The sequence below is a fragment of the Penicillium riverlandense genome, assembly GCF_028828495.1.
Source record: "Penicillium riverlandense strain IBT 135883 chromosome Unknown utg000008l_segment0_segment0, whole genome shotgun sequence".
In the NCBI taxonomy this organism is placed as follows: domain Eukaryota; kingdom Fungi; phylum Ascomycota; class Eurotiomycetes; order Eurotiales; family Aspergillaceae; genus Penicillium; species Penicillium riverlandense.
This window is the reverse complement of record NW_026643199.1, coordinates 257,702-276,203: the sequence shown is the minus strand read 5'-3', so window position 1 is coordinate 276,203 and position 18,502 is coordinate 257,702. Positions and strand designations below refer to the sequence as shown.

Here is an 18,502-nt window from a genome sequence, read left to right as displayed (position 1 = left end):
TCCTCACAGTCAGGCACCCCGGTCACCGGGCGAGGCGCATGTGCGACACCATGCCCTATCACCATGAGCCGCGCGGGCATGGGGCGTCGTTCGGATTAGTCGACCTACATTCCTTTTTCTTCCTTCTCCCACGCTGCTTGTCCTGGATCGGTCATCGATCGACACCATGCGGAATGCGACCCTGCTTGGCAAGGGCGTGAGCTTATCATTCTGTGAAACGCATGGTTGTGGTCTGAGCATGTCATGCCGTGACTCGCTGCTTATATAGGGAACATGCTCTCTCCGACAGAGGTCTGTGTCTGATGTGCCAAGTGAAAACCCAACCCTGCCTCTCTCATCCACCATGTCTCCGAACTATACCCGACTGACGGGAGCCCTGCTCAGCGGGTTTCTGCTCCTGCAACCCGCCTCAGCAGTGCCAGGCCGGATGTACCCCAGAGCATCGTCCACGTCGTCAGCATCACCTTCCCCGTCCGCAACTGGGGTCTGCAACGGCAACGCCGACTTCTGTAACCGGCCCTACTCAAATATGACCTTCGTGGGCTCGCACGACTCGCCCTTCGTTGGATCCCTGCCGCAGCAGAACCAGAATATCAACATTACCGCGCAGCTAGACATGGGCATCCGGTACCTGCAAGCCCAAACCCACCACTCCATCACTGATGATAGCGTCCTGGAGCTGTGCCACACCTCCTGCTGGCTCGAGGATGCAGGCACGCTGCAGTCGTACCTGGAGACCCTCAAGAGCTGGCTCGATGCGAACCCGAACGATGTCCTGACCCTCCTCTTGACGAATGGTGATAATGTCGACATCTCCGAGTTTGGGGATACCTTCTCCGCCGCCGGGTTGGACAGCTACGCTTTTGTGCCCGCGGCCGCTGGTGATACGCTTGGTATCAGTGATTGGCCAACTCTAGGAAGTATTATCTCGGGAGGAAAGCGACTAGTTGTGTTCCTGGGTAAGTCCTTCTAGATCCTCGCCGCTCCGTCTAAACTAACCTATTCATCTTGTAGACTACGGCGCCGACACAAACACGGTAAATTACATCAACGATGAGTTCGCCTACTACTTCGAGACGCCCTACGACGTGACCGACTCTTCCTTCTCGAACTGCAGCATCGACCGACCACCCGGTGCATCTTCTGAAGGTCGCATGTATATTATAAATCACTTCTTAGATGTCGACATCGCCGGCGCTGATATCCCGGACCGCGGCGCTGCTGCCCACACCAACGCCGCGTCAGGCGATGGTAGTATCGGAGCTAATGCTGCTGAGTGCGAGGGGTTGTATGGCCGTGCGCCGAATGTTGTGCTGTGTGACTTTGTGGATAAGGGGCAGCTGATGCAGGCCCAGTCAAATATGGATAGCCTTTGAGCCTGTTGGGAATCCGTGATATGCATGCGCTGCATAGATGATTGTACATGATCTTTTTTATCTACCCTGAATGATATGCTTTTCCATGATCTTACATCGGAATTTTCGAAAACAATCTATGTATATCAACGCTATCTAATGCAAGTACCAAGTAGACACCCAGAGATAGCATAGTCGAGACAATATATCGTATCAACGCTCACTATTCACGCCTCCAGCTCGACCTGCATCTCCCGTTCTATATATAGACGTCAGTGTGTGATCCAGCGAATTCCCAAGTGACCTACCCCAGATCTTGGTGGCCGATGCAACAATCGTCTCAGCTTTAGCCAGCAGTTTCGCAGAATATCTCTCCGCTTCGGTCGGGTAGAGCTGGCTTTCTCGTGTTTTGCGAGGGTTGACCTAGACATCCCATCCGTCAGTCCCAGACGCGTCTTACTCAGAACAAAAGAGCAAAGAGCAAAACTAACCATCATCAAAATAGGAACCAAATCCTGAGGTTTGGCCTCAGCTAGCGCGCGCAGATTCGGGAACCCGTTATCGCGCAGCAACCGAGCCGTCCAACTCTTCACAAAAGTAACCTGTGCCATCTCCAACAAGTCCGCGCGCGCACCCGCCTCAAGTCGATCGCGCATATGGTCTAGCACGGCGGCGAGCATACCCCAGTTCATACGCTGGCAGAACTTGACGATCCCCGCCGCGAAGCCATGGCATTGCTGCGCCAGCGTCTGAACGCTGCCGCGTGGGATGCGGTAGCGCTGTGCAATGGTGGAGAGGGGCACTTCATTGCTTATGTCGCGGAGCTGGAAAGCAGTGTAGGCGCGGCGGTAGATGCGGGCTTGGTTGAGTTGTTCGGGGGTAGTCTCTTTGAGCGAGGCGCCGGATTGAACCCTATCGGGGATTAGGATTCGGTTCATGTAAAAAAGGACACGGAGATGAAGACTTACATGGTGTTCACAAAGCCGGGCTGGACGCCTATAAATTGTAGCGCGCGAAGGCCGCTCTCGTCGAGGCCGTCCAGCTGGTCTCGAAAGATTTGCCAGTCGATGGGCATGCCTGTGGTTGCTTGCAATGGGGTAAACATGTAGAAGACGTGCAGGTCCCCGTCCATCACGAAGGCCCGGAGAGCGCGCTGGAGTTCCTCGTGTACGAAAAGGCCATCTTCGGGGGAGAAGGCCGAGGCCACGACTGCCTGGCCCAGTTGTGTTGCCTCGTAAGCCTCGTCCTCTTTGAGAAGCAGAAGCTGTTCATCGATTAGTTCCTGCAGCGCAGATTTCATGATACTGTAAGCAAGCTTTTTGTCCAGCGTGCGGCAGAGAAGCGTGCATCGGACGTATTCCTTGATCGCCTCGCATCCGGACACCAACCCCGTCGCGATGGCTTCCAACAATGCTCTCTTCAGTCCTCTCTTTTCAGGAGCCAGACAGCTCTCGATAGCGGGCATATCGGCATCCAACAAGTCACACACGGCTTCCAGGTCAGTCTTTACGCATATCAGATACGTTTCGCCGACATCGTCCTTCCCTTTGCGTCCTGCACGTCCGCACATTTGTCGCAGCATTGCGGGGCCAACCAATTCCCTGCCCATTCGTGCACCGTTGATAATTACTCGTCTGGCTGGGAGATTCACACCCGCCGCGAGACTGCATGTGGCTACGAGGACTCGTAGCACGCCTTGGTCGTACGCGTGCGCGATAAGCTCCCGTTCTTCGGTTGTCATGCCAGCATCTACAACACCAGTCAATAACGGCAAGCGTTGGAGAAAGGCAATACCTACGATGAAAGCCCGTCCCCTTGATGATGGTGGTCTGCAGAACCGGGTCTAATCCACACGAGAGACTGCGCAGCTCAGCCAGAAGATCCAGTCGTTTGCCCAATTCATCTGTCTCGGCTGGATATGGCATTGCTTCACTTATCGTTGCTGCGTGAATCTGGCAGCCTTGGCGATTGCCGCAGAATACCAGTGCCCCGTAGCCACCGGCGGCAGTTTCCACCGCCAGGGCGACCATGGCGTTCGTGGCGGCATTGCTGAGTTCCTTGAATGAGGATGAGTCAATGAGTCTCTGCGGGGGTATAGTGTTATGCAACGATGTCGAAGTCGCTGTAGTCAATTTCGAGGCTGTTTGGAATAGCTGTCTAGATGTCGCAGCTGGATAAATGGCATTTTCATAGACCAGATATTCGTCGATTGGAACCGGCCGATAGGTCGAGATGTAAAACTTGGCATTGATCCATTGTGCCAACATTTCAGTATTCTAGAAAAGTAGGTTAGCATGAACACGCGCAGACAACCAAGAGCCTCACGGAAAGGGTGGCACTCATGCCCACGATCTGGATATTCTGCTGAAGGAGCAGGAGTTTCGTCACCATCAATTCCAGGAGGTATCCGCGGTGCTCATCGTCGAGCATATGGAGCTCATCCAAAACAACTACACCCAGATCCCCAATGCTACACTCCTCGATGGCGGAGTTAATCAATGAATTGGCTTTCTCGATCGTACAAACGGCAATATCGGTATCCGCCCAAGTGGCTGTGGTCCGACTGCCCCCAAAGAATCCAGTGACGCGAATGGATTTCTGCGGTTTTTCCCACCGCTTTCGAGGAGGGAACGAGTGATCATCCTCGTCCTCGGAGGGGAGGTGCTTCTCGACATCCCCAACAATGTGGCGCAGCCATTTGAGCTTCTCTTGCACGAGCGCGACATAGGGCAAGACCAGGATGGCTTTGCGCGTGGGATTCTCAATCACCCGCTTGAGGAGCAGCACGTCGGCCACGAGCGACTTGCCTCCACCGGTAGGGGCCGTATAGACCAAGTGCCGCTCCCCCGAGAGCAAGCCGCGCGCCAGCAAGCACGACGCCTGCCAGGGATAGATGCGGTCGATACCCAAGGCCGCGAAATTGGCCGTCAGCGCTGGCGGCAGGCCGTATCGCGGATTTGATAGCGACAACAGCGGGTTCTGACTGGACCCGGGCGCTGCTGCTGCGACTGGCTTGGCTCGCTGTTGGTCCTCCCGTTGTTCGCCGGGGCCCGGTTGGATCCTGCTGGCGATAAAGCGACCTGAGGGGGCCGACGAGGCTCCAGCAGCCTCCAACGCCGTCGACTCCAATAATACGTCGTCTCCATTATTTGGCGCGTAGGTCGCTGCTGGCCGCTTGTGGCCGGCCAGCGGCGCTACCTGATAGGTTTTTTGTCGGCGGGCAATCTCCAGCGAGGTCTCAAACCCGCTAAACTGGAGACCGGCGGACATGCTGGAATTCAATCCATTTTGGGCTTCAAAACAAGCACGGCGTTTGTTTGTTTGTTCGGCCCGGTGCATATGCCTGCCTCAGGCAGCAATGGAGCTTATGTCAGGGGATGGGGTAATGCATTTTCTTTACGTCAGTGTAGTACCTAGGTAAGTATACGGATAGTGTCCTCTCGAATAATAATGATGAGTGATGAATGTCTACCAAAAGGGTTGATAATGACCTGATCGTTGGGGGCGATCCTGGGGACCCCCTTGCACGACCCCAATTAAACGATCGCCTTGACGCTACATAACAGGTCGTGCTGATTGGCTGGGATCTAGAGTCTGTGCGCTGACGCGGTTATTTTCTGCGTTGTTCTGGAGGGCATCAAATAGCCCCAACCCTCCCCGGTGTCACGCCTCGGGCCTGAGCTGGTCTAATTATATGAATATCGTATTTTTGTACACGGAGGACGAGAAATTCCATGGAATAGGCCTATAATCCTTTTTCTTTGGAACAACTCAATAACTACTTGGATGTTCTGGCTGGAACAATACACACCATCGTACACGCAATATATATCTGAGGCCAAAGTGTGCGGTAGCGAGATGAAGAGGGGATTTGCATATACCTTTTCAATAAAAATCAAGTCAACTGCCTCCAGGACATCAGCTTGTCCGTCCCAGTTCCAAGCTGGTCATTCTGAGCCGGCCGGCCGGCCGAACCCTGCCAAGTGTCCCCGCCCGGTCCTCGGAAGCTGAAATTTTCGGATGCCTTTCAAGCACAGGATTGGGTAGGCAGCAAAAACCTCCATTGCGACCGAGAGCAGCCATCTACCATGGTCATATTCTCGGTCGAGGCGCTATCCAACAGAACAGGGGTGGTGGTACAACGACATAGGCAACTATAGCCATAGCGCATGACCGTTCTGCTCCCGTCTCCATCGATGAACCTGTTTACTTTGTTTTATGAAATGTAGCAAGCCAATAACGGTGTTGAGACTCAATCGATATATCCCGCACTAACGAACGTCCCAGCAAAGACACACCCGGCCGCCTAAATCATCAGGCATTCAACGGTTGGACGTGAGCACTGAAAGGCGTCGTGTGGTCATATGAAACCCACCTGCAAATAATAATAATAATCAGCAAAATGTAAAGCCTAAAAGGTTTCCCGGAGGTCTGACCGCAATAATCCGTCCGGCCAGACCGAACCAAGTCCAGGAACGGTCGCCTACAGAAGGAAGTGCAGAACGGGGCTCCATATGTCATATAATAATCGTGCCGAACTCCAGTGGGTTTCCGGCTGTAAAAGCCAGGGTTCATTCCAAAGCGCGCAGTCCAGGCCAGTGGCGAACAACGCACCCCCGGGGGATGAAGGGTCATTATTGGTCCGGGAGAAGGCTAAATTACTGCGATGATGAGAAGAAGTTCGTTACACCTAGGAAAATGCCGAGCTCGATGGGGTACGGTCCTGTATGTATGGATGGTGGTATGTATTTTATCCCGGGTCGCAGGGATCGTGGGTGGAGCCTAGTGTGGGTTTTCAGTGCTTCAGTCCAATATCATCTACTCTTCAACTGGTGATTCTGATTACTTTTCAAGTAGGAGTAGTGCGGGAGGGAATTATTCTGATTCACTGCTTCATCCCACTCCGAGAGCCTGACCCGATCACATCCCCCGTAGCCGATCTAGACACGGCATGCCCCAGCATTCCTGTCGTTGAGGAAGCGCAAGGGCTGGCTGGTTTGGGTTCCTCTAGGCGGATGGGGAAAAAAAGAAAGCACCGTTTTTTCCCTCTCCCTTTGGTTCCAATGCCATCCGTCATATTAACTAACATATCGGGACTAGGGGCCAGGGTTGGTCGGGATCCTCGTCTCTGCTTCCACCTCACCACCGGTCTCTTCTTCCTTTCTCTCTCTCTCTCTCTCTTTCTCTCTCTCCCCCTCTCTCTCTCTCACTCTCTCACACACGCACACACACCCTCTCTCTTTCTTCACGCCCCTTCGTTCTTCTCTCTCCATTCTCTCTCCCGCCATTAACCCGTACACCCCATTCCTATTCTCCTCGGCCCGTACGCGTCTGCATTTCGCAGATCGCTCTCTTCCCATCCGCTTTATCGCTCGCATCCAGATCCACCTTCCGCATCTGCGTGTACCTTTTGTGGTAGGTAACTATTCATCATTATCACCATCATCATCATCATTATTATCATCATCGCCCCCTTCACCTCCCATTCACTACGGCTTCCCTTCCCTTCTGGCCGCCACGCGATATCAGGCTTGGTATCGGTCACTCGCTGGCCCCCGTGGTCGCTTGTTCTTGATATCACTTCTGCCCCGTACGCCCTTTCTTCCTTTCCCCCCCCTGCAGAGAATCCGATCAGCCACGGGTGTTTGACCCAGGCCCACTCTTGGTGTTCATTCGTTTTTATCTTCCTTCCCTTCTCTTTTTCTTTTTCCCCTGCTCTACCCTACCCTATCTTCCCCTTCCCGCCACTTCATCTTGATGTTCGTGTTCGGCACATCCCACCTTATTCTTCTTTTCCCGTCAATGCATCTCTTCGCATCCACCCGTTTTTGAGATTTTCGCCCCCCGCGTCTGCGCTGTCCACATACACTCCCTTCCACCCGCATCCGAGGGTGTCATGTTAGTCTCGGCTTAACCACCGCCACAGTTATCGTACTGCACCACCACACGTGTGTCTCCATCACGGCTCTGGTCATCCACCTTTTGGTTCCCTGGTCCATTCCCTTGCAACCAGACTGCCTTGGATGACTGAGAGTCGTTCTCGATGACCACGCCCAACTCCCCGGAGGCAGAGGCCGATACGGCTAGCTCCTCCGCCGCGACCCCTTACGGCACGCGATCGAGAGGCCGTAACGCGCCACGGCCCAACTACGCTGAGGACCATGACGTCGACATGGAGATGGAGATGAATGCTCCTGCATCCAAATTGGCCAAACGAAATAGTGGCGTCGCCCTGAATAGCATTGTCAATGGCTCTAAATCCGAAAGTGAAAAACCCTCACCGGTGTACCCCCGGAAGAGTCTGACCAACGGCACTAACGGAAAAGAAGCCATCCCTGGCACCTCATCATTTTCAGCCAAACCAGATGATGTCAATGGGACCAGTTCACTACGAAAACGCAAACATGCTGCTACCACATCGAATTCACCGCTGAACCCTGGCAGCGCTTCTTCCAAGAGGATGTTAACCTCTGCCCCCGGAGATGCTGATGGGCGCTATTTCACCAACATGGTCAGCTTTGAAGGCCACGGGCCTTATTTGATCGACGAAAAATTACAAGCGGATGATGGAACGACCTTCGCTATTAATGGTAAGGTTTTTTGTTCTTTGGTATTGTTTCCTCCCACTGACACCAGTGTCCAGATCACGTCTACCTGGTTTGTGAGCCGCCAGGTGAGGCATATTACCTGGCCCGAATCATGGAGTTTGTGCCCTCAAAAACCAAGCCCGATGGGTTCATCGAGGCCATCCGGGTCAATTGGTACTATCGCCCTCGAGACATCCAACGACATAGTGCCGACCCTCGCATTGTGTACGCTTCCATGCACTCAGATACGTGCCCTCTTGCCTCATTGCGAGGGAAATGTGAAATCCGCCATGTCTCTCAAATCAGTGACCCTGTGGAGTTCAAGAGGAGTCGGGATTCTTTCTGGTACGAAAAGATGTTCGACCGGTACATCCACCGTTTCTACGATGTCATTCCCACCAAGGATGTAATCAATGTTCCCTCCAAGGTGAAACGGGTTCTTGATGATCGGTGGAAATACATCTTGGTCGAGACAGGGAGAGCCAAAGAATTCACAGGTGCGGTCAAAACTTGCACGAAATGCAACCTGTTCGCTGCCAACTCGGAGTCGGTGGATTGCGCCGTTTGCCGTTCAACATATCACATGCAATGCGTTCGCCCTGTCCTCACCAAGAAGCCTGCCCGTGGATTTGCCTGGGCCTGTGCGCCTTGTAGCCGCGCCCAGGAACGCAAGCTCGAGGCGCGTAACACCCCGATCATCGGCGAAAAGCGACACGAGGGTGAAGATGAGATCATGGAGGATGAGGAAGAGGAAGCGCATCTCATTAGCGCGGTGAACGGTACCGGTGTCAGCACCCCAGCTGCCGAAGACGATTTGATGCCTCTTCCTGCGACCGCAGAGCAAATCGCTCAGGCCAAAATGTGGCCCTATCGCTACCTGGGTGTACATTGCCGAGTGGAGGACGCTCTTGACTACGACGACCGAATTTACCCCCGTGCGAGTTCTCGCTTGGGACCACGGCACCAGGCGATCGTTCCTGCCTGGCCAGGGCGTCCGGTGGAATATGTCAAGGCCATCGACCTTAAGAGAAAGTACGCCAAGGTGAACGCCGGGAAAAAGGACAACAAACCCTCCAAGGAGACACAATCCGCGATGGAGAGCGCAAAGCAGGAGAAGGCTACGCGACCCAAGTGGGTTCAGGATGAACCGCCTGGGTACATTCCTCGCGGCGAGGATGAGCCGGTCACGGTCAATGGGAAGCAAGTGCGTACTGCAGAGCTACTGTTCAAGATGCCAACTGCGGACCAAATTCCCCAAAGAGAAGGCGATGGTCCAGCCGCCTTTGAGACCCAAGAAGCCCGCGAAAAATTCATTGACGACTACATGACCCAAGCCAAGAAATTGGCCTCCGACATTGGAGTGCCCGAGTATTTGACCAACTTCCTCGACAAGGCTCTCGAACTGCTTTACTCCAACAGCTTTGATTCACAAGCAGCTCTTGCCAAGTTGAAGAAAGCCAACAAATACAAAGATTTCAAGGAGCCTCATCTGCGACCGGAAGAGGTCAAGCTGTTCGAACAGGGTGTTACCAAGTATGGATCGGAATGGCGGAACATCACCAAGCACGTCGGAACCGTGCCTCATCGGCAGATTGTTCGATTCTACTACATGTGGAAGAAAACTCCTCGTGGCAAGCAAATCTGGGGCAGTTACGAAGGCCGTCGCGGCAAGAAAGATATCCGACGCGCAAGTACCACATCAAAATTGCTCGATGACGTTGCCGACGATCATGACGACTCCGCCTTTGACAGCGAGAAAGCGGTTACCCTGAAACTGGGGTTCCAATGCAAATTCTGCAACACGCGCAGCTCACGACAGTGGCGGCGTGCTCCAGGGGTGCCCCCAGGTACTACGGTCTTCACGGATCCTTCGTCGAAGAAGGACAAGGGCCCTGCACTTACAGTCGCCCTTTGCCTCCAGTGTGCTTTGATGTGGCGAAAGTACGCCATCCAGTGGGAGGATGTTGATGAAGTTGGAAAACGGATCGCGACCAGCGGCAACAAATCGTGGCGGCGGCGCATTGACGAGGAGATCTTCACGCAACTGATCATGGCAACTGAAACCCCATTCGTTATTACTGCAGCGACCGCTGCCGTTGCGGCTTCGCTGAACATCCCATTGGACAACCCCGCCCTGCAGCTCGAGGGCAAGTTGGATGCTGCGAAGAGGAAAATGCGGACCGACAAAGACAGCACGGCAACCTCGACCGCAACCTCTGTCGAGCCCATGCCAAAGAAGGTCAAGGGCACCGATCTTCCTATTGTTCCTGATCCACCGAAGGCGAAGACTCTTTCGTGCGCGGTGTGCAACCGGGTCGAGCCCACCACAGGCGACCAGCACCTCTCATGTCGGGATTGTCGTCTGACTGTTCACCGCAACTGCTACGGGATTCAGGACTCGCGCCCTAACAACAAGTGGCTGTGCGATATGTGCTCTAATGACCGCAGCCCGTCGATCTCGACTACCTACGAATGCGTCCTTTGCCCGGTCTCATGGACGGAACAGGACCTGATGGAGACATCCAAGAATACTAGTCGCAAGAAGTCCGATCGGGATAAGGAGAAAGAACGACTGGAGAAGGAGATGGTCTCCGAGGCGATCAAGCTCTATCGGCAGAGACAAGAAGCTGTCGGCAAACCTGTCGGTCCTCGTGAGCCATTGAAACGCACCGCTGGCAACAACTGGGCTCATGTCCTGTGTTCTATGTGGACTCCCGAGCTCAAGTATGGAGATGCCAAAGAACTGGAGCCAGCCGAGGGATTCGGCTTTATCCCCAAGGACCGGTGGCGTGAAGTTTGCAAGATCTGCAAGTCGAACAAGGGCGCGTGTGTCCCTTGCCACTTTACTGGTTGCAACGCTCACTTCCACGTCGGCTGTGCTTTCCAGGCGCAATACCGCATCGGGTTCGATGTCACTCCCGTGAAGAGTTCTCGGCGCGACAGCGTGCAGACCATTCGCCTGGGTGGCGAAGTCGGGGCGGCCGTGCCAGCGATTTATTGCCCTCACCACGCCGTGACCACTGTTGTGCATGAGATTGGCGAGCCGACGGGCCAGGACGGCCTCAATGCCCTGCAGCTGTTTGCCCAGACATACAAGCAGGCCGATCTCACTCTTACCGGGACTGTTCGGAGAGCAGCATACATCCAGCAGTCGGTTGCAGCTCCGCCGCACCATGGCGGACACCGACGGGCCTCCACAAGCAATGGAGTCGCTGCTGCGAAAGACAAAACCCAGCCGACGCCAAGCGAGGATGCGCCGGATGAGATGGATATCGACGCAGACGAACACGTCGCACCTCGGATTGTGTCTGGTGTTGAGACGGCCCGCAAGTGCGTCCGCTGCTCGTCCGAGTTCAGCCCGCGATGGTGGCCTTACGGGCGACGCTTCGAGAGCCGGCCACCGTTAACGAACGGGGTCGGCTCGTCCTTCCATTCCCGCCATCCACCACAGCCTTTCGGACAACCCGGCGATGGCGAACAGGCGTACGAATGCCACAAATGTCATCTAAAGCATCCGCCCGAGCCATCGCCAGACCCCCGACCCTCGCCCTATGCCGCGCAGCGACCACCTATGTTACCGACTCCACGAATGCCTGGTCATACCTTTGTGGCACATACCCACTCTGGCCCGAATAACAGCATGATTGGCCGTTCTCCGAGCTCGTACAGTGGTGGATACGAGCAGCGCCCCGGGGGTGATAATCGGCGTAATGGCATGTCGCCATCTGCTTATCCGTCTGCGTCACCAGCGCCCAGTCACCACTATCAAACGCCGCACCCGGCTGGACCTCCACCGCCGTCCCACTACCCTAGCACAGGCCCTCCGCCGCTCCAGTCTTACTCGACGCACCAGAGCCCATACGGCCCCATGTCGGCGCGGTCACCACACCTGTCCCAGGCAGCCCCGGCTCCACGCCCATACGCCACATCTGCATCCCCCCCAGTCGTGCAGGCAACCCCAGTCAACCGATCACCACAAAACTCACTCAGCGCGCTTAATGGCGGACCGCCTCAGCGGATGTACTCGGGCGAGCGGGTCCTGGGCGCACCCTCGCACTCGCCTCCGGTCACACAGGCGCGTGTCGCGGATCCGCGCGGCCCTACACCTCCCAACCGCCCCGACGATACGCCATCACTCAGTGCCAGCCGGCCGCCGGGTATGAATGGCACCGGATCCGGGTCGGGCGCCAGTGCCAGCCCCTCTCTCAAGAACCTCCTTTCCTAATTTCTGTTGTTTGTATGATGAACCCGAGATCTTCGGGGACTGTTGGATGAATTGTATGATAATCTTCCTCTTTCCTGCTTTCATTGCATGTGCGTGGCATTTCCGAAGGAGAAAAGGGTGGAATGAAAAGGAATGGCGAGGGAATGGAAAAGGGAACGCCTCGGTCAAATGGATTCTGGCGTCATTTGAGTCTTACTGCTTTTTTCTTCTTTCTTTTCTCTTCCAGACAGATGATGGGACCTTCTTCTTTCCTTTGTGTCTGCCATTTTTTCTGGCGTTTTTCCCCTCGTTCTACATCGAAAACCCGTGGGGTTGATGGAAGGAAACACGGGATAGTTTGGGAGTTATCGCATGGAGAAGAGGACCTGGCGTCGGATGATGTTTACTCCCACTATTACCCTACTTCTATTTTGTTTGAGGTCTTCTATACGAATTCATCGCATTACTATAATTCCTCCATAGATCAACCCTTGATCTGTCGTACAAAAGCTGTGCTGACAAATGCCCTCCACTGCCTGGACGGATAACCGGGACAACAGCCCATTTCACAGCGTGTTCCGCACTATAAGAGGAACAGCGACAAGGGTCTTTCCTCTTCCAATTCACCGCACAGACAGACTTCCACCACGCAGATCAAGATGAGCGACACCATGCGAGCGATCGGTACATCCATCCATCCTTATCCAGCCTCATTCCCCTCCTCCACCCCACCATGGTTGATAATGATTCATCACACTGTTTACATCCCTACCAATGACCCTCAAAACTAACTCCAATCCCAGCCGTGAAAGGAGGCAAAGGCCCCGCGACCTCCCTGTACGTTGACCAGATCGCCAAATCCGTTCCCGCGCCGGGCCAGGCCCTGGTCAAGGTGCGCGCCTTCGGGCTCAACCGGATGGACCTCCTGCAGCGCGAGGGCAATTACCCTGTTCCGCCGCAGGCCCCTGTCACCATGGGTGTGGAGTTCTCCGGCACGATTGACAGCTTTGGCGGAGATGCGCCGGCGGATTTTAAGGTTGGGGATGCGGTTTTGGGACTCGCGTATGGTGGTATGTTTGTTTTCTCTTTGCATATTTCATTTTACTGTTATTATCGATCGACCAGGGTAGGTAGTAACCATTGCTAATTGATACTACAGGTGCCTACGCTCAGTACATTGCCGTGTCGACCAAGATGCTCGTGCATAAGCCGAAAGAGCTGTCCTGGGAAGAAGCGGCGGGCGTGCCGGAGGTGAATATGTCCCTACAATAAACGGCAAGGAAGCTGACACCGGCTAGACATGGATCACAGCCTCGCAGGCCCTGTTCCTCATCGGCGAGTTCAAGGCTGGCCAGTCCGTGCTGTGGCATGCCGGAGCGTCCTCCGTGTCGATCTCCGGGATCCAGCTCGCCAAAGCAGAAGGCGCCAAGGCCATCTACGCGACGGCTGGATCGCAGGAGAAGATCGATTTCCTGGAGAAAGAGCTAGGCGTGACCAAGGCGTTCAACTACCGCACGCAAGACTGGGCCGCTGAGATCCAAAAGGCCACGGGCGGCGCCGGCGTCAACCTGACCGTCGACTTTATCGGGGCGACGTACTTCCAGGGCAATCTGGATGTGGCCGCGCGGGATGGCCGCGTGGTACTGCTAGGGTTGATGGGCGGGGGCAAGCTGCCAGACGGCGTCAATATTGCGCCGCTACTGTACAAGCGCGTCCGGTTCGAGGGGAGTACGCTCCGCAGCCGGGACGAGGAGTATCAGCGCCGGCTGCGCGATACGCTGGTGGAGCATGCGCTGCCCAAGTTCTGCGACGGGACATTCCGGGTGTTTGTCGAGAAAGTGTTCCGCATGGACGAGATTGTGGCGGCGCACCAATTGCTAGAGAGCAACACGACCAAGGGAAAGATTATCTGTATGGTGGAGTGACTGAGTAAGTAAATGAGTAGTCATTTTTCGCCATTGAATATGACGCCCATTATTGGCTGGCCACAATCCCCCAATCAAGTAGAACCAGGAAAATCGGATTGTCGACCAGAGAGTATGAGGACGATGAGATCATCGCCAGTGTTTTGCCCCCGCGTATCCCCAGTGCAGAGAGCGCTCACTGCCCTTTCTAGTTACCCTTTCTTCTCTTCCTCTCCCTTTCCCGTCGTAATGCTCATTTAATGAGGTATCATTTACTGATCCATATTTATTATTAATATGCAATGTGATCCCTCGAATTGAATCCGGGCTGCTTAAGTAATGCCCGGTGGGCCTTCTAGAAAAAAAGTCAGGATCCGTCTGACTAGGATGCTCCACCGGAGGCTGAGCGAAGGAAGAAGGACACCATCAAAGTAGATGGGGAAGGAGATCTGAAACTAGCAGTAGATCATAGCTAAAACAAACTCGTCATGTCCGAGAAATGGTTCATGGTCATACATACTGAGTGAGTACGACGACCGGGGGCTACAGCTATTATCGTGGCTAGAACAAAGATCCTCCCGTCCCGGCCCCAAGGCTTCTGGAAGGAGCCAAGAATGCCCCTTCTTCGTTCCCCGTGTCCCGGCCACCCCCTCCCCTCCTCGATAGTCACTCTTGTCTTCACACACTCTCTTTCTCGTCACTCACCCTACTTGACCGTACCCTCCTTCCCCTACCTACCCTAGACTGTCCGATACTGTTCCTTTCCGCCACACACTCACACCCTCCTAACATGCTCCTCTAATCCCCATCACCGCGCCCGCCCACACCTAATCTTGCCGATCTGCGCCCGACGCTCCCTCGCCCGACCATTGAAACAGCCATCCACCTCTTCCGCCCCTGCGCTTCAAAACTCACCTCACCTCATCTCATCCCGTCTCATCTCACGTGCACCGCCGTGGGTGGCGTGGTCCTCTTGTCGCACACGAGACATCTTGCTACATTGCGATCATCATCGGGGGTCTGGGCTTTGTCTCGGATTCCAACGTAACAAAGCCTCGCAACTCGGACGGGTTCAACTGCAGCCAACAGACAACCACATTGTGGGATTCGGTGCAGTCGCGTCCCTTCGAGTTGTTTTCCATCCTTTGTTCGTCCATCCGGATCGCGCCGCTCGTTTTCTCTCCCTACCCTTCGCCATCCCGACCTTTGAGCCATATGCCCACCCGCCCAGATCCCAAACCTTCCTCTATCTTTTTTGTCACTCCCCTTGGCCTTGCTACGCTCCCGTGGTTCGGGCCCTAAAACCATGGGGGATCCGGTGGAATGTCCGGGCGTGTACATCGACGACCGCGTCCGGTCGGAGCGATGGGTGCGCCGTAATTCGATTGATGCCTCGATGCCCCCCGTCGCATCCTCGTACTTTGAAGAGCCTGCCTCGTTGCGGAACGATGTAGTGGCGCTCCTGGATGTGTGCAAGCAGAGTGAGTATCCCCTAGCCATCCGACGTCGTGCCTTCGCTCACTATCCACAGTCTATCTCTGTCATACCGGCTCCTCCTTCGCCGGGAAACTAGCCGAACTGAGCGATGCTACTGGCGACGACTGTACCCCAATATTTGCCTTCTTCGATGTGGATTTTGGCAGCGACGAAATAAATTTCGCCCGGCGCAAAGCCGGCCGTGCTTCATGGACTGACACCGCTCCTCCATCACCCGGATCGATACACCGCACGTTCACATTTTCATCGCAGTTCGATGAAGCCCGTGGCTTGTCGCTTTTGTCGGGGGTCTCCAACGATATCCAAGTTCAAGAATACCCGAATCTAGTGGTTCCGATCGCTATTTTGCGCACGGCTGGTTCGGATGCCCCCGGCGATCTCGCATCAGTCGGAGAGTCGCAGGTACGGAGTAGTTTCTTGACCGTGGAGCATAAACAGATCGCTCGGTGCCTGGACGCCGGTGCTGTGGATGTGTTGACCACTCCGCTGGATCGCGTAAGAATCCAGGGGCTCGTGGTTCATGCCTATCGCACCCGCCGGGCAGCCCGGAAAGAGATGTCTCGCTTCCTCGCCCGGAAAAAGCTGCGAAAATATTCGTGGGTCGGCGTTCATGATGAAGAGCCTTACGCATACCTGCGGGAGGCGATGGTGTCCAAACTCATGAAGGGCATTTGCAATCCGGAGGAGACCATTGAAGAATTCCAAGATCGGGAGCTCAATATCGAGCCCAGCCGGAAACCCATCATCAAAGAGCGGGTGGGGAGCTGGAAGTTCTCGGCCCATGAGTTCTCGGAGGATGAGCTGGTTTTCGGAGCGTGCGAAATGCTCCAGCATGCGCTCACCATGCCAGGGCTGGAGCAGTGGTGGTTGTCGCCCGATGAACTGCGGAGCTTTCTGCTCGCCTGTCGCGCCGCTTACAACAGCTTCGTCCTCTATCATAATTTCCGCCATGCGATCGATGTGTTGCAGTGTGTCTTTTGCTTTCTGCTTCATATTGGCGCATTACCCCCCTACGAGCCGATCGGCCAGGTCGCTGTTCCAAAATCCACCATTGCCTCTCTTCTTTCGCCTTTCGACTCCCTCACTCTTCTGATTTCGGCAATTGGTCACGATGTCGGTCATCCGGGCGTGAACAATTTCTTCCTCGTCAAGCTCAATGCACCTCTGGCGCAGCTCTATAATGACAATTCGGTCTTGGAGGCTTTCCACTGCGCAGCTTTTTCCCAGATTCTCCGCCGGCAATGGCCCGCTGCCTTCAAGGACAAGCAGCTACGCAAGCTTCTCATCAGCTCAATCCTGGCGACTGACATGGGCGTCCATCAAAAGTTCATGGAGCGGATGGGATCGCTGCAGGAGAAGTTCCACGAGAACGGCAAGTCCGTCGATGGCTGGAAACCTCAGGACATTGACATGTATAAGACCCTTCTCTGTGGCTTACTGATCAAGTGCGCCGACATCAGTAATGTCGCCCGGCCGTGGAAAATCGCGGAAAAGTGGACTCAGATCCTGCAGGAAGAGTTTGCCAACCAAGGCGAAATGGAGAAGGAGGTTGGCATGGAGACTGCCCTTTTTGGCGGGCCACCGGAACTGGGCAACATCTACAAGCTGGCCACCGGTCAGATTGGATTCATGTCGATCTTCGCTATGCCTCTCTTTGAAGGCGTCTCCGATCTCATGCCGCAATTACAATTCACAGTGGATCACATCTGCCGCAACAAAGCGCAGTGGCAACAACTGTCCAATGCCGAGTTACATCTTCCCATTGATGACCTAGCCGAACTCACCGTCTCGCCTCGCTCTCATAGCCCCCCAGCCCAGCCAACCGAGGATTACGACGAAGATAGAACACCCGTCGGTCCTACAGCAGACGCAGCTGCAGCGCTCGAGTCTCCCCGGTCCTCCGTGGGCATGGGCCTCCAATCTATTGAACCCGTTGTCTCACCAGATACTCCCGGTCCTCAGATCGAGATCACGGGCAGTCCCATGGTACCCGATGTGTCGTCTCGAAAGTCATCGAGTGCCATGCCAGACCTCTCGTACTTTTCCATTCCTCAGTCGCGACAACAGGGGCATGGGTCCGATGGAACGACACCGTATCATACGCCGCTCACAGGTGTGAACCGTTCTTCAGGGGACCCCGCCGTTCTGGCCGCTGTCTTATATGCCAACTCAGCAACCAGAAACACGGCCGGCGACAACCAGGCAGCCGAGTCAGCAACCGACAGACCGAGCAGCTCTCGCCAAGGCCTTTCGTCCTCAGCATCGCGTCATCATGCACACCATAGCTCCTCGGGTCGCGCGTCTGCTCCGTCGGGTTCCAACCGCAACAGTTGCACGCGAACGCAAAGTGTTAGTACCTATAGCAACAACATGACCCCGATCTCGCCCTCGACGAACGCCACCAGTTTCTTGGCGGTGGACAGCGGTGATGAGAGCCGGATCTCTGGAGACAATTCGTACCAAAGTGATCCTGGTGCCCCCTGTGACAGCAGCACTCGCCCCAGCACGTCCGATGCCTGCACTGGAGAACATAGCAACAACGGTAGCCCAGGCCGGAGCTTGGGTACCAGCCATTCTCGAACCGAGAACGGATCCAACAAGGACTACGCCAGGACCGCCGTCAACGGAGCTCGCAGCCCGACCCAATCGACAACGACTGGGGAAAGCATGAATTGCAAGGGCTCTCCAGGAGATGACTCTCGTGATGGGCTGCGCAGACTCCCGAAAAAGCGGAGTCGCCTGCGACTTGCTTTCTGGAGACGTCGCAATAACCACCATGAAGTCCGCGGCGGGTCTTGAATTTGCATTCTGTTTTCCGGTGTTTTGGGGTAGGGAAAACATCCCCAACACGTCCTTGTATAATGTGATAATGGCTTCATGAATGGTGCATTTTGCGACGAGCGTTAAGGCTCTCTTGACAGAGTGGCATGATCTCACGACAAATCGACGCGCCAA

General features: G+C 55.0%; 5 protein-coding genes across 5 annotated transcripts; 4 read left to right on the top strand and 1 right to left on the bottom strand.

Moving 5' to 3' along the window:
* Positions 1 to 343: 343 nt before the first annotated feature.
* N7474_009099 (uncharacterized protein) lies at positions 344 to 1,376 on the top strand (the record flags this gene model as incomplete). The annotated part of the gene is made up of 2 exons (XM_057200509.1): positions 344 to 959; positions 1,015 to 1,376. The coding sequence occupies 2 exons, from the start codon at positions 344 to 346 to the stop codon at positions 1,374 to 1,376; spliced, it is 978 nt and encodes a 325-aa protein (XP_057048496.1).
* Positions 1,377 to 1,582: 206 nt separating this feature from the next.
* N7474_009098 (DEAD/DEAH box helicase) lies at positions 1,583 to 4,625 on the bottom strand (the record flags this gene model as incomplete). Its single annotated transcript, XM_057200508.1, has 6 exons — positions 1,583 to 1,614; positions 1,664 to 1,778; positions 1,847 to 2,267; positions 2,324 to 3,104; positions 3,154 to 3,631; positions 3,681 to 4,625. The coding sequence occupies 6 exons, from the start codon at positions 4,623 to 4,625 to the stop codon at positions 1,583 to 1,585; spliced, it is 2,772 nt and encodes a 923-aa protein (XP_057048495.1).
* A 2,773-nt stretch (positions 4,626 to 7,398) lies between these two features.
* On the top strand, positions 7,399 to 12,167 carry N7474_009097 (DNA-binding E3 ubiquitin-protein ligase SNT2; the record flags this gene model as incomplete). Its single annotated transcript, XM_057200507.1, has 2 exons — positions 7,399 to 7,945; positions 7,999 to 12,167. The coding sequence occupies 2 exons, from the start codon at positions 7,399 to 7,401 to the stop codon at positions 12,165 to 12,167; spliced, it is 4,716 nt and encodes a 1,571-aa protein (XP_057048494.1).
* A 638-nt stretch (positions 12,168 to 12,805) lies between these two features.
* Positions 12,806 to 14,071, top strand: N7474_009096 (NAD(P)H-quinone oxidoreductase; the record flags this gene model as incomplete). The annotated part of the gene is made up of 4 exons (XM_057200506.1): positions 12,806 to 12,830; positions 12,950 to 13,216; positions 13,306 to 13,397; positions 13,445 to 14,071. 4 exons carry the CDS (start codon positions 12,806 to 12,808, stop codon positions 14,069 to 14,071), a joined length of 1,011 nt encoding a protein of 336 aa, XP_057048493.1.
* A 1,285-nt stretch (positions 14,072 to 15,356) lies between these two features.
* pdeB (3',5'-cyclic-nucleotide phosphodiesterase PDE2) lies at positions 15,357 to 18,346 on the top strand (the record flags this gene model as incomplete). The annotated part of the gene is made up of 2 exons (XM_057200505.1): positions 15,357 to 15,531; positions 15,582 to 18,346. The coding sequence occupies 2 exons, from the start codon at positions 15,357 to 15,359 to the stop codon at positions 18,344 to 18,346; spliced, it is 2,940 nt and encodes a 979-aa protein (XP_057048492.1).
* Between the last annotated feature and the right edge of the window lie 156 nt (positions 18,347 to 18,502).